An 18,759-nucleotide genomic window follows, 5' to 3' on the forward strand; every position below is an offset into this window, starting at 1 on the left:
AAATGGTTCCCGGCCTCCCCGCATCCCCCACGCACCTCCCGGTGGGGCTTTTTTAAAGTCCGAGGAGACGCATTCATTCAAACATGTATTAAGTGTCTGTCAGTGGCTCTCAGAATAGCACAATGAGCTAGACTCTTGGCATCGTTTCCCAGGGAGTCCTTGGTCCTAGGGGGAGGAGACAGCCCTCTGATGATTTCAGGTGATGTTATAAGGTAGGACGTAGGGCGGGGACGTTGTAATCCCAGGACTTCGGGACGCTGAGGAAGGAGGACACTCGGTTGAGCCCAGGAGCTCAAGACCAGCCTGAGCAACAGAGTGAGCCCTTATCTCTACAAAAAATGCAATTAGGGTGTGCTGGTGCATCCCCGTGGCCCCAGCTACTTGGGAGGCTGAGCCAGGAGGATTGCTTGAGCCCAGGAGGTCGAGGCTGCAGTGGGCTGTCATTGTCCCACTGCACTCTAGCCTGCCTGACAGAGCAAGACTGTCTTAAAATAGTAATATTAAATGAAATCCTGGCCGGGCGCCGTGGCTCACGCCTGTAATCCCAGCACTTTGGGAGGCCGAGGCGGGTGGATCACAAGATCAGGAGTTTGAGACCAGCCTGGCCAAAATGTTGAAACCCCGTCTGTACTAACAAAATATAAAAATTACCTGGGTGCGGTGGCACGCGCCTGTAATCCCAGCTACTCAGGAGGCTGAGGCAGGAGAATCGCTTGAACCCAGGAGGCGGAGGTTGCAGTGAGCCGAGATCGCGCCATTGCACTCCAGCCTAGGTGACAGAGTGAGACCCTGTCTTAAAAAAAAAAAAAGAAAGAAAGAAAGAAAGAAATCCCAGTACTTTGGGAGGCTTTGGCAAGTGGATCACCTCAGCCCAGGAGTTTGAGACCAGCCCAGGCAACATGGCAAAACCCCCGTCTCTACAAAAAAATACACAAAAATGGGCGTAGTGGCATGCATCTGCAGTCCCAGCTGATTGGGGAGCTGTGGCAGAAGGATTGCTTGAGCCTGGGCAGGTTGAGGCTGTAAGAAGCTGTGATCAAGTCAGGCGCGGTGGCTGACACCTGTAATCCCACTACTTTGGGAGGCTGAGGCAGGCAGATCACCTGAAGTCAGGAATTTGAGATCAGTCTGGCCAACAGGGAGAAAGAAACCCTGTCTCTACTAAAATACAAAAATGAACCGGGCTTGGTGGTACACGTCTTTAGTCCCAGCTACTCTGGAGGCTGAGGCAGGAGAATCACCTGAACCTGGGAGGTGGAGGTGACAGTGAGCCATGATGGTGCTATTGCACTCCAGCCTGGCGACAGAGCCAGACTCCATCTCAAAAAAAAAAAAGAAAGAAACCAACGGTGGTATGTGGCACAGTGCCTGAGGGAAAGACACCTTCTCTGGCTGGATGGTGAGGGAAGACCAGACCCTGAAGGCTAAGCTAGATGTGGTAAGATTGGGAGGAAGATTTCATCATCTCCTATGACAGTCCTGCGGTATTCGAGCCAGATAGGAATGCAAAGAAAAATGGAGGAGGATTCTACCGGAGTGGGAAGGCTGAATGGCAGCGTTGTACGGGCTGCACTGAGCTCTGGGAGATGCGTGTTGCAGCTCTTGTCTTGCTGCAATGTGAGAGGCAGGCAGTCCTCCCTGCACCCCTGTGCTCTGACAGCCTCACGTGGAATGTGACTCCTTGGAGAAGCTCTAGCAAGCACCCCTGCTATCCTTTGCCAGTATGTCGGGGTCTCCCCTCTGTCCGGATCCACGCTGTGAAGGAGTGCGTTTATTTCATGTCAGTCTCCTCCAGCCAGGCCTGTAGGACCCAGCAAAAGGGCTGGCACACAGTAGGCACTCAGTCTAAATGGGGCAGCCATATGTGGCGAGCGAATGAATGAATGAATGAATCAACGCCACAGACCTCCCAGAATTCTCAGACCCAGGTTCCCTGGCCTGTCTCCTCTCTCCTCTCCCACTCTTGTGTTTCTGAGACAGGGTCTCACTCTTGCCTGGCTGGAGTGCAGGGGTGCTACAATCATGATTCCCTGCAGCCTCGACCTCCCAGGCTCAAGCGATCCTCCTACCTCAGCCTCCCAAGGAGCTGGTACTACAGGCAAACACCACCACGACTGCCTAATTTTTAAATTTTTTATAAAGGTGGGGATCTCGCTATGTTGCCTAGGCTGGTCTCGAACTCCTAGCCTCAAGTGATCCTCCCACCTTGGCCTCCCAAAATGTTGGGATTACAGGCATGAGCCCCTGCACCCCTTGGCTTCTCTCCCACGCTCAACCTTCAGGGACACCTGCTTTCGAGCACTCATGCCCGGTCTTGGGTTCGGAGCATAGGGACCTCAGGTATGTGTACTTATTTTTTGAGACAGAGTTTCGCTCTTGTTGCCCAGGCTGGAGTGCAATGGCACGATCTCGGCTGACCACAACCTCCGCCTCCTGGGTTCAAGCGATTCTCCTGCCTCAGCCTCCCGAGTAGCTGGGATTACAGGCATGCGCCACCACACCCAGCTAATTTTTGTATTTTCAGTAGAGATGGGGTTTTTCCATGTTTGTCAGGCTGGTCTCCCACTTCTGACCTCGTGATCTGCCCACCTCGGCCTCCCGAAGTGCTGGGGTACAGGCATCAGCCTGGCCTGGTACGTGTACCTTAATGGTGAGTTCCGGCTGTGTCCCTGTAAAAGGGTGTAACTGAAAGAATGCACACAGTGAGGCCAGGCTGGGGCTGTGCTAGCCAGAAGCTGTGTGACTGTGGGAAGCTCACTCACCCTCTCTGGCCTTTTCATCTTTGTGTGTAAATTTGGGATGATGGCCCCCACAGGTATGTCATGGGAATTCATGAATGAATGAATCAAAAATTGTCAGCATGGGACTTTCAGCCTCAAATAAATCGATTTCTGTTTAATCATTTGGGATCTTTTTTTCTTTCTTTTGAGATGAGTGGGATCTCGGCTCACTGAAACCTCTGCCTCCTGGGTTCAAGCAATTCTCCTGACTCAGCCTCCCAAGTAGCTGGGATTACAGGTGCCCGCAACCACACTTGACTAATTTTTGTATTTTAGCAGAGACTACGTTTCGCCATGTTATCCAGGCTGGCCTCGAACTCCTGAGCTCGTGATCCACCCGCCACAGCCTCCTGAAGTGTTGAGATTACAGGCGTGAGCCACCTCGCCCAGCCTCACTTGGGATCTTCGAAAAAGCAAATGGCCTGTCATGCTTTTTGGCTTTTTTCTTTTTTGAGACAGAGTCTCACTCTGTCACCTGGCTGGAGTGCAGTGGCATGATCTTGGTTCACTGCAACCTCCCTCTCCCAGGTTCAAGCGATTCTCCCGCTGCAGCCTCCTGAGTAGCCGGGATTACAAGCGCACGCCACCACACCTGTCTAATTTTTGTATTTTTAGTAGAGACAGGGTTTCACCATGTTGACCAGGCTGGTCTTGAACTCCTGACCTCGGTGATCCACCTGCCTCGGCCTCCCAAACTGCTGGGATTACAGGCGTGAGCCGCCGTAGCCAACCTTGCTTTCTCATTTTTAACCCACTTCAAATGTGGTCCACATGTTCCTGATTCATTTCACTCGTAATCATGAGGACATCATTGGGGACAGCTGGGGGGGTGGGTGACAGCCCCTTTGCGGGTGTTTTTTTGAGATAGGGTCTTTGTCACCCAGGCTGGAGTGCAGTGGCACCATCTCGACTCACTGCTGCCTCTACCTCCCTGGGCTCAAGCAGTCTTCTCACCTAAGCCTCCCGGGTAGCTGGGATCTCAGACACGTGCCACCATGCCAGGCTATTTTTTTTTTTTTTTTTTTTGAGACGGAGTCGGAGTCTTGCTCTGTGGCCAAGCTGGAGTGCACTGGCGAAATCTCGCCTCACTGCAACCTCGCCCTCTGGGTTGAAGCGATTCTCCTGCATTTATTTTTTGTATTTTTAGTAGAGACAGGGTTTTACCATGTTGGCCAGGATGGTCTCGATCTCCTGACGTCGTGATCTGCCCGCCTTGACCACCCAAAGTGCTCAGATTACAGGCGTGAGCCACCAAGCCCAGCTGGCCCAGCTAATTTTTTGTATTTTTTTGTAGAGATAGGGTTTCGCTTTGTTGCCCAGGCTGGTCTCAAACTCCGAAGCTCAAGCCGTCCACCTGCCTCGGCCTCCCAAAGTGCTGGGATTACAGGTGTGAGCCAACGCACCTGGTACCCTTTGATGTCTTAATCAAATAAGAACACTGGAAGGATAACAAGTTGTCCGCTCCTCTAGAGAGAAAAACAACCATGCAGCCTCCCAGAAAATCCCAAACAGCTGTAGGTTTGGGGGAGAGAAGGGAGGAAGCGCCCTTCCTATACTCACGTAAGAGGCGCTTACACGTGTAATCCTAGCATTTAAGGAGGCCAAGCTGGGAGCCTCCCTTTAGGCCAGGTGTCCGAGATCAGCCTTAGCGAGGCTGAGAACCCAAAATGAGAATTCATCTCTGCAAATAATTTAAAAATTAGCCGGGCGTGGGGCCCCCACCTGTAGTCCCAGCCGCTGCACGAGGGCCACTTGAGCCCAGGAGGTTGAGGTGCACCATGAGTGCATCTGCACTCCAGCCTGGGCAACACAGCAAAACCTCACCTCTAGAAAGAAAGGAAGGGGCCGGGTGTGGCAGCCCATGCCTGTCATCACAGCACTATGGGAGTCCGAGGCGGGCAGATCACGAGATCAGGAGTTCGAGACCAGCCTGGCCAACGAGACCAGCCCGTCTCGACTAAAATACAAAAATTAGCTGGCCGTGGTGGCGGCTGCCTGTAATCCCAGCTACTTGGAAGGCTGAGGCAGGTGATTGCTTGAACTTGGGAGGCGAAGGTGGCAGTGAGACGGGATTGTGCCACTTCACCCCAGCCTCACACACACACAAAAAAACAAGCCCCTCAGCAGACACCAAAGCTGCCCACACCTTGGTCTTGAACCTCTGGCCTCTCCAGAGCTGTGAGAAATAAATTTCTGTTGTGCATAAGCTGCGTCACCAGTGGGATTTTGCTAGAGACGCCACTGGCCCGACACCCCCACACCCTCTGCCAGGAAAGCCCCCCTCCCACTCCAGCCCCATTCATCCTTGAAGGCCCAGCCTCGGGGTCGCCGACTCTGGGGAGCCTTCTGGAAGGTTCTCTCCCCTGGCTTACCTCGTGGTCTTGGCGCGTGTGGCAACTGCAGGTGTCCCCACAGTCCTGTGGCTTTCTCGGGGCCACTTACAGGCCAGTCGGCTGGAGGCTCAGGAGCGGGGGCAGGGCTGCAGCAGCAGGACTCGGGCAATGAGGAAGCAAAGCTGGGTCGGGTCGTCCAGGCGCCTCGGGCTTGTGCTGCCGTCCACCCTGGGCCTCCATTCACCTTCCGACCCCAGGAGGAGAAGCACACAGGGCCCTAGGGGGCCATGGAGCTCGGACGGGGAGGGGACGCTGAGTGCTAAGCTCACCTCGTGGACCAGGTCCCACGGAGCTGCCTGGGTTGCCCGCTTGGAGCAAGAAGTAAATGTCCACGGTGCCGGAGCCTCTGAGCCAGGCAGCCGATTCGTCACAGCAGCTGGGCCTCATCACGCACACGCTAATGCACAGGTGCAGCCCGTCACGTGTGCGGCGCTGTGAAACTCACCTGTCGGGCGAGGCCGCCTTCAGGCATGGCTGCATCCAGGGGCCGCCCAGGCTCAGTGCCTGTGGCCTTTCTCCTTCTCCCCGTGTCTCTCTCTCTCCATCTGTCTCTTTCCCTCTCTGCCTCTTGTTTTTTTGAGATGGAGTCTTGCTCTCTTGTCCAGGCTGGAGTGCTCGCTGTTCTATGTCTCTGCCTCTTCCTGGCTCTATCTCTTTGTCTCTTCCTTCCTCTGTCTCTCTATCACTGTGTCTGTCTCTCAAGCTGTCTCTGTCTATTTCACAGGCTCTCTGTCTCTCTTTGTGTCTCTCCCTTTCTCCTCCTCTCTCTCTCCCCCTCTCGATCTCTCCCTGTCTCTCTGTGTCTCTCCCTCCCTCTATCTCCGCCATGTCTCATCTCTGTCACCCTCTTTCTCCCTGTATCTGTCTCTGTCTCTCCATCTGTCTCTATCTCTCCATCTCTGTCTCTGTCTCCATCTCTCTGTCTCTGTCTCTTCATCTCTCCATCTGTCTCTCCATCTCTCTGTCTCTATTTCTCCATCTCTCTGTCTCTATTTCTCCATCTCTGTCTCTCCATCTCTCTATCTCTCCATCTCTCTGTCTCTCCATCTCTGTCTCTCCATCTCTCTGTCTCTGTCTCTTCATCTCTCTGTCTGTCTCTCCATCTCTCTGTCTCTATCTCTCCATCTCTCTGTCTCTATTTCTCCATCTCTGTCTCTCCATCTCTCTATCTCTCCATCTCTCTGTCTCTGTCTCTCCATCTCTCTGCCTCTGTCTCTCCATCTCTGTCTCCCTCCCCACATCTTTCTCTGTCTCTACCTTTCCCTCTCTCTCTCTCTCCCTATCTCTCCTCTCTCTGTCTGTCTCTCCCTCTCCTTGTCTCTCCGTCTCTGTGCCTTGGCTTCATTCTGTCCCTGGAAGCTTCTTCCATCCGTGGCAGAAGGTGTGGCTTAGTTTAGCAACGCTGAACAAAACAGAGCTCCTCTCTCCCAGGATCCTTATAAAATCCTAGGAAAGGGCCAGGCACGGTGGCTCCCGCCTGTGATCCCAGCACTTTGGGAGGCCAAGGTGGGCAGATCCCGAGGTCAAGAGATCGAGACCATCCCGGCCAACATGGTGAAACTGTCTCTACTAAAAAATACAAAAATTAGCTGGGTATGGTGGCGTGCGCCTGTAGTCCCAGCTACTCGAGAGGCTGAGGCAGGAGAGTCACTTGAACATGGGAGGCGGAGGTTGCAGTGAGCCGAGATCGCACCTCTGTACTCCAGCCTGGTGCCTGGCGACAGAGTGAGACTCTATCTTAAAAAAAAAAAAAAAAAGATCCTGGGAAAGTCTCTTATTGTCTGGCACAGGCCCCTCTGGATGACTGGCCAGTGCTGGGTTAGGCCATGTCTTGGTGACCACAAGGCCAGGTTCCATGAGGGGCGGCCCCTTGGGGACACAGGAGTCAGGTGTGCCAGGCCCCCCACAGCAGGAAGAGTAGGTGCCGGGAAGGGGAAGGAGCGGAGCAGAAGACAACAGCTGCCTGGGACTCGGGACCAGGCTGCCACCTCCAGAGCAGCTCCAATTACAAAGGGCTTTCCCGCCTGGAGTGGCTCTGCGCCCGGTCCTGGCCCCGCCAGCCTCGGTGGCCTCCCTGCGAGGGGACAGTCCTGCCATCATCTCCTGGTCTAGCCCTGGACAGCGGGGATCCAGTGACTCATGCCCTGGGCTGAAAATGGACATGACCTTGCGATTTTCCTGAATTTGCTCCAGCAACCAGAGACAATGCTAATTCCCGGGGAGGGGAGGAGGGATCTGCCCTGTGGTTGCCCTTGAGCAGGTCCCCGGGCCTCAGCCTCATCTATAAAAGGACAGAGTCGGCCGGGCGCAGTGGCTCACGCCTGTCATTCCAGCACTGTGGGAGGCCGAGGCGGGTGGATCACGAGGTCAAGAGATCGAGACCATCCTGGTCAACATGGTGAAACCCCGTCTCTACTAAAACTACAAAAAATCAGCTGGGCATGGTGGCGCGTGCCTGTAATCCCAGCTACTCGGGAGGCTGAGGCAGGAGAATTGCCTGAACCCAGGAGGCGGAGGTTTCCGTGAGCTGAGATCGCGCCATTGCACTCCAGCCTGGGTAACAAGAGCGAAACTTTGTCTCAAAAAAAATAAAATAAAATAAAATAAAGGACAGAGTCGAGCACAGATTGAACTGCCAAAGTGCCCTCCTCCCGGTGCTGCTTGATTGATTGGTGATGTCTGCCTTGTGCAGGGGAGGGAAGCAGTGCGGGCATCGTCGGTTGATTGGTGATGCCTACCCTGTGCACAGGAAGAAGACGGGCAGGACCACCATCAGTCATTGATTGGTGATGTCTGCCAATGTTGTCCCGTTGCCCAGGCTGGGCTTGAACTCCTAACCTCAGGTGATCCACCTGCCTCAGCCTCCCAAAGCGCTGGGTTTACAGGTGTGAGCCACCACACCCAGCCTGATTCTACAACTTTTTTCTGTTTCCCCATTTCAGATCATTCCAGAGCTTTATTTTTATTTTTTTTTCTGTAGACGAAGTTTTGCTCTTGTCACCCAGACTGGACTGCAGTGGCGTGATCTCGGCTCACTACAGCCTCTGCCTCCTGGATTTGAGCACTTCTCCTGCCTCAGCCTCCCGAGTAGCTGGGATTACAGGCAACCACCATTCCCAGATAATTTTCGTATTTTTAGTAGAGATAGGGTTTCATCACGTGGGCCAGGCTGGCCTCGAACTCCTGACCTCAGGTGATCCACCTGCTGAGGTGGGTGGATCACTTGAGGTCAGAAATTCGAGGCCACCCTGGCCAACCTGGCAAAACCCCGTCTCTACTAAAAACACAAAAATTAGCTGGGTGTGGCTGGGCGTGGTGGTTCACACCTGTAATCCCAGCACCTTGAGAGACCAAGGCAGGTGGATCACCTCAGGTGCGAAGTTCAAGACCAGCCTGACCAACATGGGAAACCCCATCTCTACTAAGAGTACAAAAATTAGCCAGGTGTGGTGGTGCATTCCTGTAATCCCAGCTACTCTGGAGGCTGAGGCAGGAGAATAGCCTCAATCTGGGAGGCGGAGGTTGTGGTGAGCCAAGATCGTGCCATTGCACTTCAGCCTGAGCAAAAAGAGCAAAACTTCGCCTTAAAAAAAAAAAAAAAAAAAAGGCTGGGCGCTGTGGCTCACACCTGTAATCCTAGCACTTTGGGAGGCCGAGGTGGGTGGATCACCTGAGGTCAGGAGTTCAAGACCAGCCTGGCCATCATGGTAAAACCCCATATTTATAAAAAATAAAAATAAAGAAAAGAAAGAGAAGGAATTACCTGGGTGTGGTAACAGGTGCCTGTAATCCCAGCCACTCAGGAAGGTGAGGCAGAAGAATTGCTTGATCCTGGGAGGCGGAGGTTGCAATGAGTTGAGATGGCGCCACTGCACTCCAGCCTGGGCAACAGAGTGAGACTGTATCTCAATAAATAAAAAATAGGCAGGGTGTAGTGGCTCACACCTGTAATCCCAGCACTTTGGGAGACCAAGGTGGGTGGATCATGAGGTCAGGAGTTCAAGACCAGCCTGGCCAACATGGTGAAACCCCGTCTTGGCTAAAATACAAAAAATTAGCTGGGCATGGTGGCAGGTGCCTGTAGTCCCAGCTACTTAGGAGGCTGAGGCAGGATAATCGCTTGAATCCACGAGGCAGAGGTTGTAATGAGCCGAGAACGCACCATTGCCCTGGGCAAAAGAGCAAGACTCCATCTAAAAAAAAGAAAAAAAAAATTATTCGGACGAGGTCGTGCACACCTGTGATCCCAGCTACTTGAAAGGCTGAGGCAAGAGAATGGCTTTAACCTGGGAGGCCGAGGTTTCAGTGAGCCACGATTGTGACACTGCACTCCAGCCTGGGCGACAGAGCGAGACTCCTTCTCAACAACAGCAACAACAAAACAGCTTGGCATTGTGTGTTCGTGCTGGGAAATCTTGAAACATCGCAGACGTATCACATTTGCCCTCCTAAATTGCTGTCGGAAGACACTGGCTCCCTTGCTTGGAAGAAAGATTTAGCAGTGGGGTTTGTGGAGGCGTAGGCAGGGTGAGGGGTACCAATTTGGGATGACACCGTCCTGGGGTTGGCAACAGTGGGGGGCTGCAGGTAGAGGACGGGGTGCAGAGAGGGACCCCATGGACAGGCCATCCTCTAGAGGGAGGAGTGAGGCACCAACGATGATCCTCAGTCTTCCTCCCTCCCTCTCCCTTCCCCCCTCTCCCTCCCTCACTCTCCCAGGCCCCAGCCCCCAGTGCAGGCCCCGGGCCAGACGCCCCTGGGATGCAGCTGAAGCCAGAGGGCTGAGGAAATGTCCCTGCAGCCCTCATGCCTGGCTCCGGCATGGAGCTCAGTGGCAGGGATGGAGAGGGAGCCTGGAAGGCCCGGCCCAATGAAGCCATTGCAGACGGTCACTCTTGTGAATGACACCCACCCCGGGAGCTCCCCACCAGGGGCAGCGGCCATGGGGGCCACAGCCATGCCCCCACTGCCCACCAGGCCCCCGCCCGCCACGCCTGCAATTCTGTCTTCCTTTCCTCATTCCTTCGATCGCCCCTGTGACCCTGAAGGGGACGTGGCCACTCAGAGAGGAGCCACATCATGCTGGCTGCACCTTGTCCAGAGGCAGGTGTGGCCCTCCCCATGTTTCCCCCCACCCCACCCCACCCCACCCCGAGCTTCTTGCCCAGGCTGGAGTGCAGTGGCTCAATCTCCGCTCACTGTAACCTCCACCTCCTGAGTTCAAGTGATTCTCCTGCCTCAGCCTCCTGAGTAGCTGGGATTACAGGCATGCGCCACCACGCCCGGCTAATTTTGTATTTTTAGTAGAGATAGGGTTTCTCCATGTTGGCCATGCTGGTCTCAAATTCCTGACCTCAGGTCATCCGCCTGCCTTGGGCTCCCAAAGTGCTGGGATTACAAGTGTGAGCCACCATGCCTGGCCCTTTCTTCTTCTTCTTTTTTTTTTTTTTTTTTTTTTTTGAGACGGAGTTTCACTCATGTTACCCAGGCTAGAGTGCAACGGTACAATCTCGGCTAACTGCAACCTCCACCTCCAGGATTCAAGTGATTCTCCTGCCTCAGCCTCCTGAGCATCTGGGATTACAGGCACCTGCCACAAGGCCTGGCTAATTTTTGTATTTTAATTTTTTTGACACGGAGTTTCGCTCTTGTTACCCAGGCTGGAGTGCAGTGGCACGATCTCGGCTCACCGCAACCTCCGCCTCCTGGATTCAGGCAATTCTCCTGCCTCAGCCTCCTGAGTCGCTGGGATTACAGACACGTGCCACCATGCCCAGCTGATTTTTTGTAGTTTTAGTAGAGACGGGGTTTCACCGTGTTGACCAGGATGGTCTCGATTGCTTGACCTCGTGATCCACCCGCCTCGGCCTCCCACAGTGCTGGGATTACAGGCGTGAGCCACCGCGCCCGGCCTGATTTTTGTATTTTAATAGAAACTGAGTTTCACCATGCTGACCAGGCTGGTCTTAAACTCCTGACCTCAGGTGATCTGCCGGCCTCAGTCTCCCAAAGTGCTGAGATCACAGGTGTGAGCCACAGCACCCATCCTGGACACACCGTTTCCATCTAGCCAGGCAGCGACCATGCTTTCCCCTGGGAGGACCAGAGGCCACAGTAAGACAGACGTGGACGCTGAATCTACACTGGGGTGCGGGGGTGTCCTGCAGAGCCGTTTCTGGGGACAAAATGCAGCACGGAGTCTCAGGGCAGGGACAGTCAGCTTCACGTGAAGTAGCCGGACACAGGGAGGAAAAAGCAGCTTGGCCAGGCAGAACAGAGCTGCTTGGGGAAGGCGGGCATTGAGGAGGGGGTCTCCGGGGATCTCGGAGACTGGGCGTCTGGAAGAGAGCACTAGCTGCCCTTGGGCAGGACAGCAGTGGTTCTAAGGCTGACAGATCTGCTGTGCTATTCTGTGAGATCCCAGCAAGGCGATGAATCACCCTGCCTCAGTTTTCTCACCTGCAAAAAGTGGCTGCACGATGACTTCTGTTGTCATTCATTCCTTCCTTTGCCCAGCTTTTCACCAGGGGCTGGGTGGGCAGACAGAGGGTCTCGAGTCTCCAGGGAGGAATACGGGAACACAGAAATGATTACACAGTGGGGCCGGGCACGGTGGCTCACACCTGTCACCCCAGCACTTTGGGAGGCCGAAGTGGGTGGATCTCATAAAGTCAGGAGTTCAAGACCAGCCTGGCCAACATGGTGAACCCCAACTCTACAAAAATTAGCCGGGCATGGTGGAAGGTGCCTGTAATCCAAGCTACTGAGGAGGCTGAGGCAGGAGCATCACTTGAACCTGGGAGGCAGAGGTTGCAGTGAGCCGAGATCGCACCACTGCACTCCAGCCTGAGCAACAGAGCAAGACTCCATCCCAATAAATAAATAAATAGGCCGGGCGTGCTGGCTCACGCCTGTAATCCAAGCACTTTGGAGGCCAAGGTGGGCGGATCACCCAAGGTCGGGAGTTCAAGACCAACCTCACCAACATGGTCAAACCCCGTCTTTAAAAAAAATAAAAAATAAAAATAAATACATAAATAAATAAGGTATGGTGACTCTTGCCTGCAATCCGACCACTTTGGGAGGCTGAGGCAGGTAGATCATGATGTCAATAATTCAAGACCAGCCTGGCTAAGATGGTGAAACTCTGTCTCTACTAATTAGCCTGGCGTAGTGGCGCACGCCTGTAGTCCCAGGTACTCTGGAGGCTGAGGCAGGAGAGCCACTTGAACCCGGGAGGCAGAGGTTGCAGTGAGTCGAGATTGCGCCACTTCACTCCAGCCTGGAAGACAGAGCAAGACTCCGTCTCAAAAAAAAAAAAAAGAAGCCGGGCGCGGTGGCTCAAGCCTGTAATCCCAGCACTTTGGGAGGCCGAGGCGGGCGGATCACAAGGTCAAGAGATCGAGACCATCCTGGTCAACATGGTGAAACCCCGTCTCTACTAAAGCTACAAAAAATTAGCTGGGCATGGTGGCGCGTGTCTGTAATCCCAGCTACTCAGGAGGCTGAGGCAGGAGAATTGCCTGAACCCAGGAGGTGGAGGTTGCGGTGAGCCGAGATCGCGCCATTGCACTCCAGCCTGGGTAACAAGAGCGAAACTCCGTCTCAAAATAAATAAATAAATAAAAAATAAGAAGAGTCTTGCTCTGTCGCCCAGGCTGGAGTGCAATGGCCCAATCTTGGCTCACTACAACCTCCACTTCCCAAGTTTAAGCAATTCTCTGCCTCAGAGTAGCTGTGACTACAGGGGTCCACCACTATGCCCAGGTAATTTTTGTCTTTTTAGCAGACACAGGGTTTCACCACCTTGGCCAGACTGGTCTTGAACTCCTGACCTCATGATCCACCCACCTCAGCCTCCCAAAGTGCTGGGATGACAGGTGTGAGCCACCACGCCTGGCCCCAGATTTTGTCTCTTGAAGGTGGCCCGACCTCGTCCATGAGACGCACGGCTGTGTCGCCTCTCATGGCAGAAGGGACTCTGCAGCTGGGATTGAGATAAGGACCCTGAGACAGGAGAGGAGCCGGATGATCTGGGGCCCAGTGTTCTCACAGCAGCCTCACGAGAGGTGGCGGGAGGGTGGGACTCAGAGAGCCTGGAAGTGGCTGCACTGGGGCTGTGAAGGAGGATGGGGCCCCGAGCCAAGGAATGCAGGCACCTCTGGATGCTGGGAAAGGTGGGAACCAGATTCTCACCTGGAGCCCCCAGGAGGACCCAGCCCTGTCTACAGCTTGATTTTAGGATTCCTGGTGTCCAAACTGTCAGGTAGCAGATTTCCTTGTTTTAAGAAACTAAGTTTATGAAATTGTTTTAAATTTAGGCGCCACCCTTTATGGGGGGTCACGCCCATCTCTGCAGCCCTCCGTGTTTAGCCTGGGTGTGGCCACAGCAGGCTGGGTTTGGCGTCATTCTCTACAGCAGGCAGGGGAGGCCAACAGGCGTGCTCAGTGGGCCAAGTCCACAGGCTGCAGGGAGGTTGTGGCCAGGGGACGCTTCTGTTCCTAGTGGCTGGGGTGAGAAAGCGCCACCAACGGGAAGGCTTAGGCAGCAACAACTGCCCGTGTGGGGGTTCCACCTGTGATCCCAGCACTCGGGGAAGCCGAGGCAGGAGGGCTGCAGGAGCCCAGGAGCTCCACATCAGCCCGGGCCACCTAGTGAGACCCCAACTCTACAAAAAATACAAAAATGAGCCAGGCGTGGTGTGTGCCTGTGGTCCCAGCTTCTCAGAAGGCTGAGGCGGGAGGATTGCTTGAATCCGGGAGGTTAAGGCCGCAGTGAGCTATGGTCACACTACTGAGCCACACCCTGTCTCAAAACAAACACGAAAGTAACACAGCAGAAACGTATCTGCTAACAATCCTGGAGCCAGAAATTGGAGATCAAGGTGTCTTGGGGCCGCGCTTCCTCTGGAGGCTCAGCGAAGGAGCGTTCCTGCCTCTCCCAGCTTCTGAAGCTCATGGCCGCATACCTCCCCCCTCTGCCTCCATCTCCATGACCCCTCCTGTCTCTTCATCTCTTTCATTTTTTTGAGACGGAGCTTCGCTCTGTCGCCCAGGCTGGAGTGCAGTGGCACAATCTCAGCTCACCACAACCTCCGCCTCCTGGGTTCAAGCGTTCTCCTGCCTCAGCCTCCTGAGTCGCTGGACGACAGGCGTGCGCCACCATGCCCCACTAATTTTTGTATTTTTAGTAGAAATGGGGTTTCACCATGTTGGTCAGGCTGCTTTCGACCTCCTGATCTTGTGATTCACCTGCCTCAACCTCCCAAAGTGTTGGGATTACAGGCGTGAGCCACTGCGCCTGACCCATTTTTTTTTTTTTTTTTTTTTTTTGAGTCAGAGACTTGCTCTGTCGCCAGGCTGGAATGCAGTGGCGTGATCTCAGATCAGTGCAACCTCTGCCTCCCAGGTTCAAGCAATTCTCCTGCCTCAGCCTCCCAAGTGGCTGGGACTACAGGCACCTGCCACCACGCCCAGCTAATTTTTGTGTTTTTAGTAGAGACAGGGTTTCACCATGTTGACCAGGATGGTATCGATCTCCTGACCTCTTGATCCGCTCACCTCGGCCTCCCAAAGTGTTGGGATTACAGGCGTGAGCTACTGTGTCTGGCCCATTACTTCATCTTAACTCCACCACATCTACAAAGGCCATGTTCCCAAATGAGCTCCCAATCATGGGTTCCAGGGGTCCGGATGGGAACACATGGCCTCTGGGGGACTCCGCACGGCCTGGGAGACCCCTGGGAGCTTCTGTTGAGCCAGCACTGCCTGCAGAAGCATCCCTGAGCATCCACTCCAGCCAGACGGCAGGAGGCCCATCCTCAGGGGCTCCACCCACAGCGGGAGCTGACAGTACATGAGCAGGTGAGAGACCCGCAGGCACCAAGACGACAGCAGGTGCTGGGAGGAAAGCGCAGCCATGCCAGCACGGGCACCAGCAGGTGGTGCTTCGGGTCCTGAGGTGGGGAAGGGAGTGCGGTGAATTCCGAGGGGCAGGGCATCCAGGGTGAGCGCACGGCAGCACAGAAGCCTCGGAGTGAACTGCCGGGCCCAGAAGCAGCAGAGACTCCGGAAGAAGGCAGGGATGAGTGCCCATGCTGAGGCCCACCTGGCTTCACTCACACCCCTCCTGGCGTCAGAGTAGACGACACAGGCGGCTCTGTAGCCCTGTCCCGACCCCCAGCAGAGGCAAGAACCTGGCTGTGCTGAGCTGTGGGGCCGGAGAAGTCAGAAGCCAGGCAGGCCAGGAGGACACTGCATGGCCACGGCCAGGACCGAGGGCTGCTGTGGGAACTGCCCGCGTCACCCTCCCGCCCACGCCACCCTCCCGCCTGCACTGCTGGGGCTCCCAGGCTGGCAGGACTCACCTGACATCTCTTCCTCGCCGACCGGCGCGGGCTGAAGCCTGCAGCCGCCTGGAAGAAAACAATGACAGTCAGGGAACCCCAGGGTCGCCCTGAGCAGGGCGTTAACCACCCACCGTGGCTGGAGAGCCCCTCATCGTGCCCTGTATTCTGGGCACAGCAGTGGGCTGCGCGGGTGCCACAGGCCTGACCTGACCCGATGTGTTGCCCCACAGGTTCCCTCCACTCGCCTCAAGTGTGCACCATCCTTGCTGGCAAAAGGGAAAGGGCTGGCTGCAGCCCTCCCACCCACTGCCCCAGCCAGGATCCCCTCCCCTGCAGTCCTAGGCCCCCACATGCCCCAAATCCCAGCTTCAGCCCACAAGGGATCGGCGCTACAAGACATGACTTCCCAGCGAGTAACAGAACCAGGTGCCAGCTCACTGCTGTGTGACCTTAGGCCAGTCACACCACCTGTCTGGGCTACGGTTTTCACCCCATGAACGTTGCAGGGCCTAGGACCCCATCACATCCAAGTGGCACCGTGGCCTTTCTGAAAGGGAACCCCACACGCTCACGCACCAGAGCAGCCTGACCCCAGCCTGCCAGCCACGCACGACAGAGTGATCTAGCTGCTTCCATGGTCCTGGTGGCGGACCTGCCAGTGGGAGGTAGGCCAGGCCAGCATGGAAATGCCCAGTGCCCATCGGGCATCACAGCCCATCAGGGTTGGAACCATCCCAGATCCTGGCAGTGAGCAGGCCCAAGGGGGCAGGGAGCAGATCCTGGTGGGGGCAGGGAGCAGATCCTGGCAGGCACAGGCAGGTGAGAAGGTTTGGAGGAACTAAGGCCTCCGCACACAACCCATCTGGGGAGGTGTCATGGGGCAGGGGGGCACCCCAGGCTCTTGGGACAGGACATTCTGTCCTCTGTCTGCCTCCCACCTCTCACTCCCTCCTTTCTGCCTTCCTGCCCCTCAGGGGAAGGAGCTGAGCCCTGAGCACCAAACACCAAGGAGGACCAGCCGCTGCCCCCATCACTGGGCATGCCCCTGTAGCTCCCACCTCCTCCCTCCACACTGTGGCTCCGGCCCCATCAGGGACCCTCCAGCCCGCCTCGGTCCCAGCCCCAGGCACGAGGTACCCCACTGCAGGTCTGGAGGGCTCCTGGTCAGCCACGCGTTCTGTCGGCTGCCCCAGCTTCCCACGCAGAGCCCTGCCTGCTGCACCCCCTCCCCCGCGGGCTAGGGGCTCAGGGCAGGCCTGTGTGGGGGTTGAGCGGCACCCTCCTGGTCATCGGCAGACTCTGCCAGGTGGACACACAGGTCCTGCTCCACGTTCTGCAAACTCGGCTCCAGTCCTCACTGTGCTGTGACCGGCTGGCATCAGCCCTTTCGGGTCCCCTGTTGCCACTTGTGTGGGACACTAAATGGCAGGGTCCCTCCTTCAGGTCGGTGGCCTGTGGGCTACACCTGGTGTCCACGCATCAGGCCCAGGCACTCCCGGAACCATCGGGACTCCAGAAGCAGGCAAGGAGGCAGCAGCTGGGGGCCCTGCCTACCAGGAACCAGTGGAGGCCTCTGACCACGTGGCTCAGCAGCCCCTGCGCGCCGCCACCCGGCCCTGTACAGACCTCGCCCCACCAGGGAACCTGGCCACCAAGGCACACACCAGTCAACAGACACCCGCTTGGTTTCAGGCTGTTTATTTTCCCATCAGAGCTGTTTCCTGGCCGGAGAGACAGAGGGGACAGAAAGGCAGTGAGGGCACCCGTGGAGATCTCCACAGGCCGGCGTGGGGGTGAGCCAAGGACTGAGTCCAGGAAAGCTCACTCCGCAGCTCAACACGGAAGGCAGCCCCTGGGGTCCCCGCTGGAGGCAGTGTGTCCTTAAAATCCACGAAAAGGCTTGCGCCAAGGAGGTCGAGGAGAGGCGCCCCACGCCGGGAGCACGAAGGTCCGGAGGCAGGAGGGCAGCGCCTACGTGTCGGGGTCCAGCAGGAGGCACTGCTCCTCCAGCACGCCGCGGAACACCTGGAAGCGGTGGTTGAGGTCCGGCCGCGCGTGGATGCGGAAACGGGTGCCCAGGGCGCCGTCGGGCGAGGGCGCGCCATAGAAGACGCGCAGGATGCGTGAGTGCACCAGGGCCATGGCGCACATGGCGCAGGGCTCGCGGGTCACATACAGGTCATAGCCGGTGCACACATAGGGGAGGCCGTCCTCGTCTGTGTCCAGTTTGCGCACGGCGCCTGCGCGGACGCCGTAGGGGACGGTGGCCGGGGCGAAGGAGCAGGCGGGGAAGGGCGCGAAGTCGTAGGTGCCGCGGCCCTGGCCGTGCGCCACGAGGTCCACGCACACCATGATGGCGTGCAGGAGAGGGCTGGCGGTGCTGCTGCAGTCGTGGGCGGTGGCCAGCACGTGGTCCGAGGCCGGGTCCACCACCACGGCCCCCACAGCCCGCAGGCCCCGTGCCGCCGCCCACCGGGCCGCCCGCACCGCCCGCTCCATGTGGCTCTGCATGGCGGCGCGCTCCTGCGTGGAGAAGAGCCGCCCGGCCAGGGCGCTGGTCACCTGCTTGTCCTCGTGGAAGGACGTGGGCCAGTGGGCGCGGGCCTCCTCGAACTGGCTCCTGGTCAGAGGCGGCCGGGCGGGCACGGGCACCAGGAAGGGCTGCCCCAGGCCACGGGGGTCCACGGCCGGCCGTGGGAGGAGCTCGGCCAGCGAGCGTGGGCCGGAGGCCGGCCCGGCCAGACAGAGCAGCATCTCCAGGGCGTGGGGGCTGCTGGCGTCGCGGCTGGGCCGCACCCGCTTGAGGTGAGGCTGGGCCGGGAGTGGGTGCAGGGCCGACACCTCCTTCAGGAGGCGAGAGGTCTGGCGCTTGTCCAGGATGGGCGCGGCGTAGGCCAGCACCAGCTCCACGTCCCCCGCCTGCTGCTCAGACAGGACTGGGAGGGCCTGCCACGGTGTGGGCTCAGGCTGCGGGCTCCCGGCCTCCGTGCGCTGGGGCTGCTCCAGGAGGCCCGGGGCGGGCTCCATCCTCAGCCAGGCTGACTGTGGGAGAGAGACGGGAGTAGGGGATCATCCGGCGGCTGCGGGCGACTGGGGGCGCCAGGGAGTCCGTCCCGGGAGGCTGTGACGCCGCGAGGTGGGGCGTGAAGAGGCCACTCCCAGGACTACGGCCCAGGTCACCGCATCAGGGCTAAGCTCACTCATGTCCTGCTAATCCCTGCTTTGCACAGAGTTTAA

The 18,759-nt window shown here is 56.9% G+C and overlaps 1 protein-coding gene and 1 long non-coding RNA gene across 2 annotated transcripts in view; both read right to left on the reverse strand.

The window, feature by feature from the left end:
• Positions 1 to 15,546: 15,546 nt before the first annotated feature.
• LOC116532831 overlaps positions 15,547 to 18,759 on the reverse strand; it is a 9,606-nt gene continuing 6,393 nt past the window's right edge. Inside the window, exon 2 of the long non-coding RNA XR_004260968.1 lies at positions 15,547 to 15,588. This is a non-coding gene — a long non-coding RNA (uncharacterized LOC116532831). The remainder of the gene's footprint in view (positions 15,589 to 18,759) is intronic.
• On the reverse strand, positions 17,204 to 18,753 carry ADAT3 (adenosine deaminase tRNA specific 3). The gene has a single exon (XM_032252377.1). The coding sequence runs from the start codon at positions 18,547 to 18,549 to the stop codon at positions 17,494 to 17,496; it is 1,056 nt and encodes a 351-aa protein (XP_032108268.1). The 5' UTR covers positions 18,550 to 18,753; the 3' UTR covers positions 17,204 to 17,493.

This window comes from Sapajus apella, unplaced genomic scaffold (assembly GCF_009761245.1).
Source record: "Sapajus apella isolate SASKATOON/1434 unplaced genomic scaffold, GSC_monkey_1.0 scaffold77, whole genome shotgun sequence".
NCBI classification, from domain to species: Eukaryota; Metazoa; Chordata; class Mammalia; order Primates; family Cebidae; genus Sapajus; species Sapajus apella.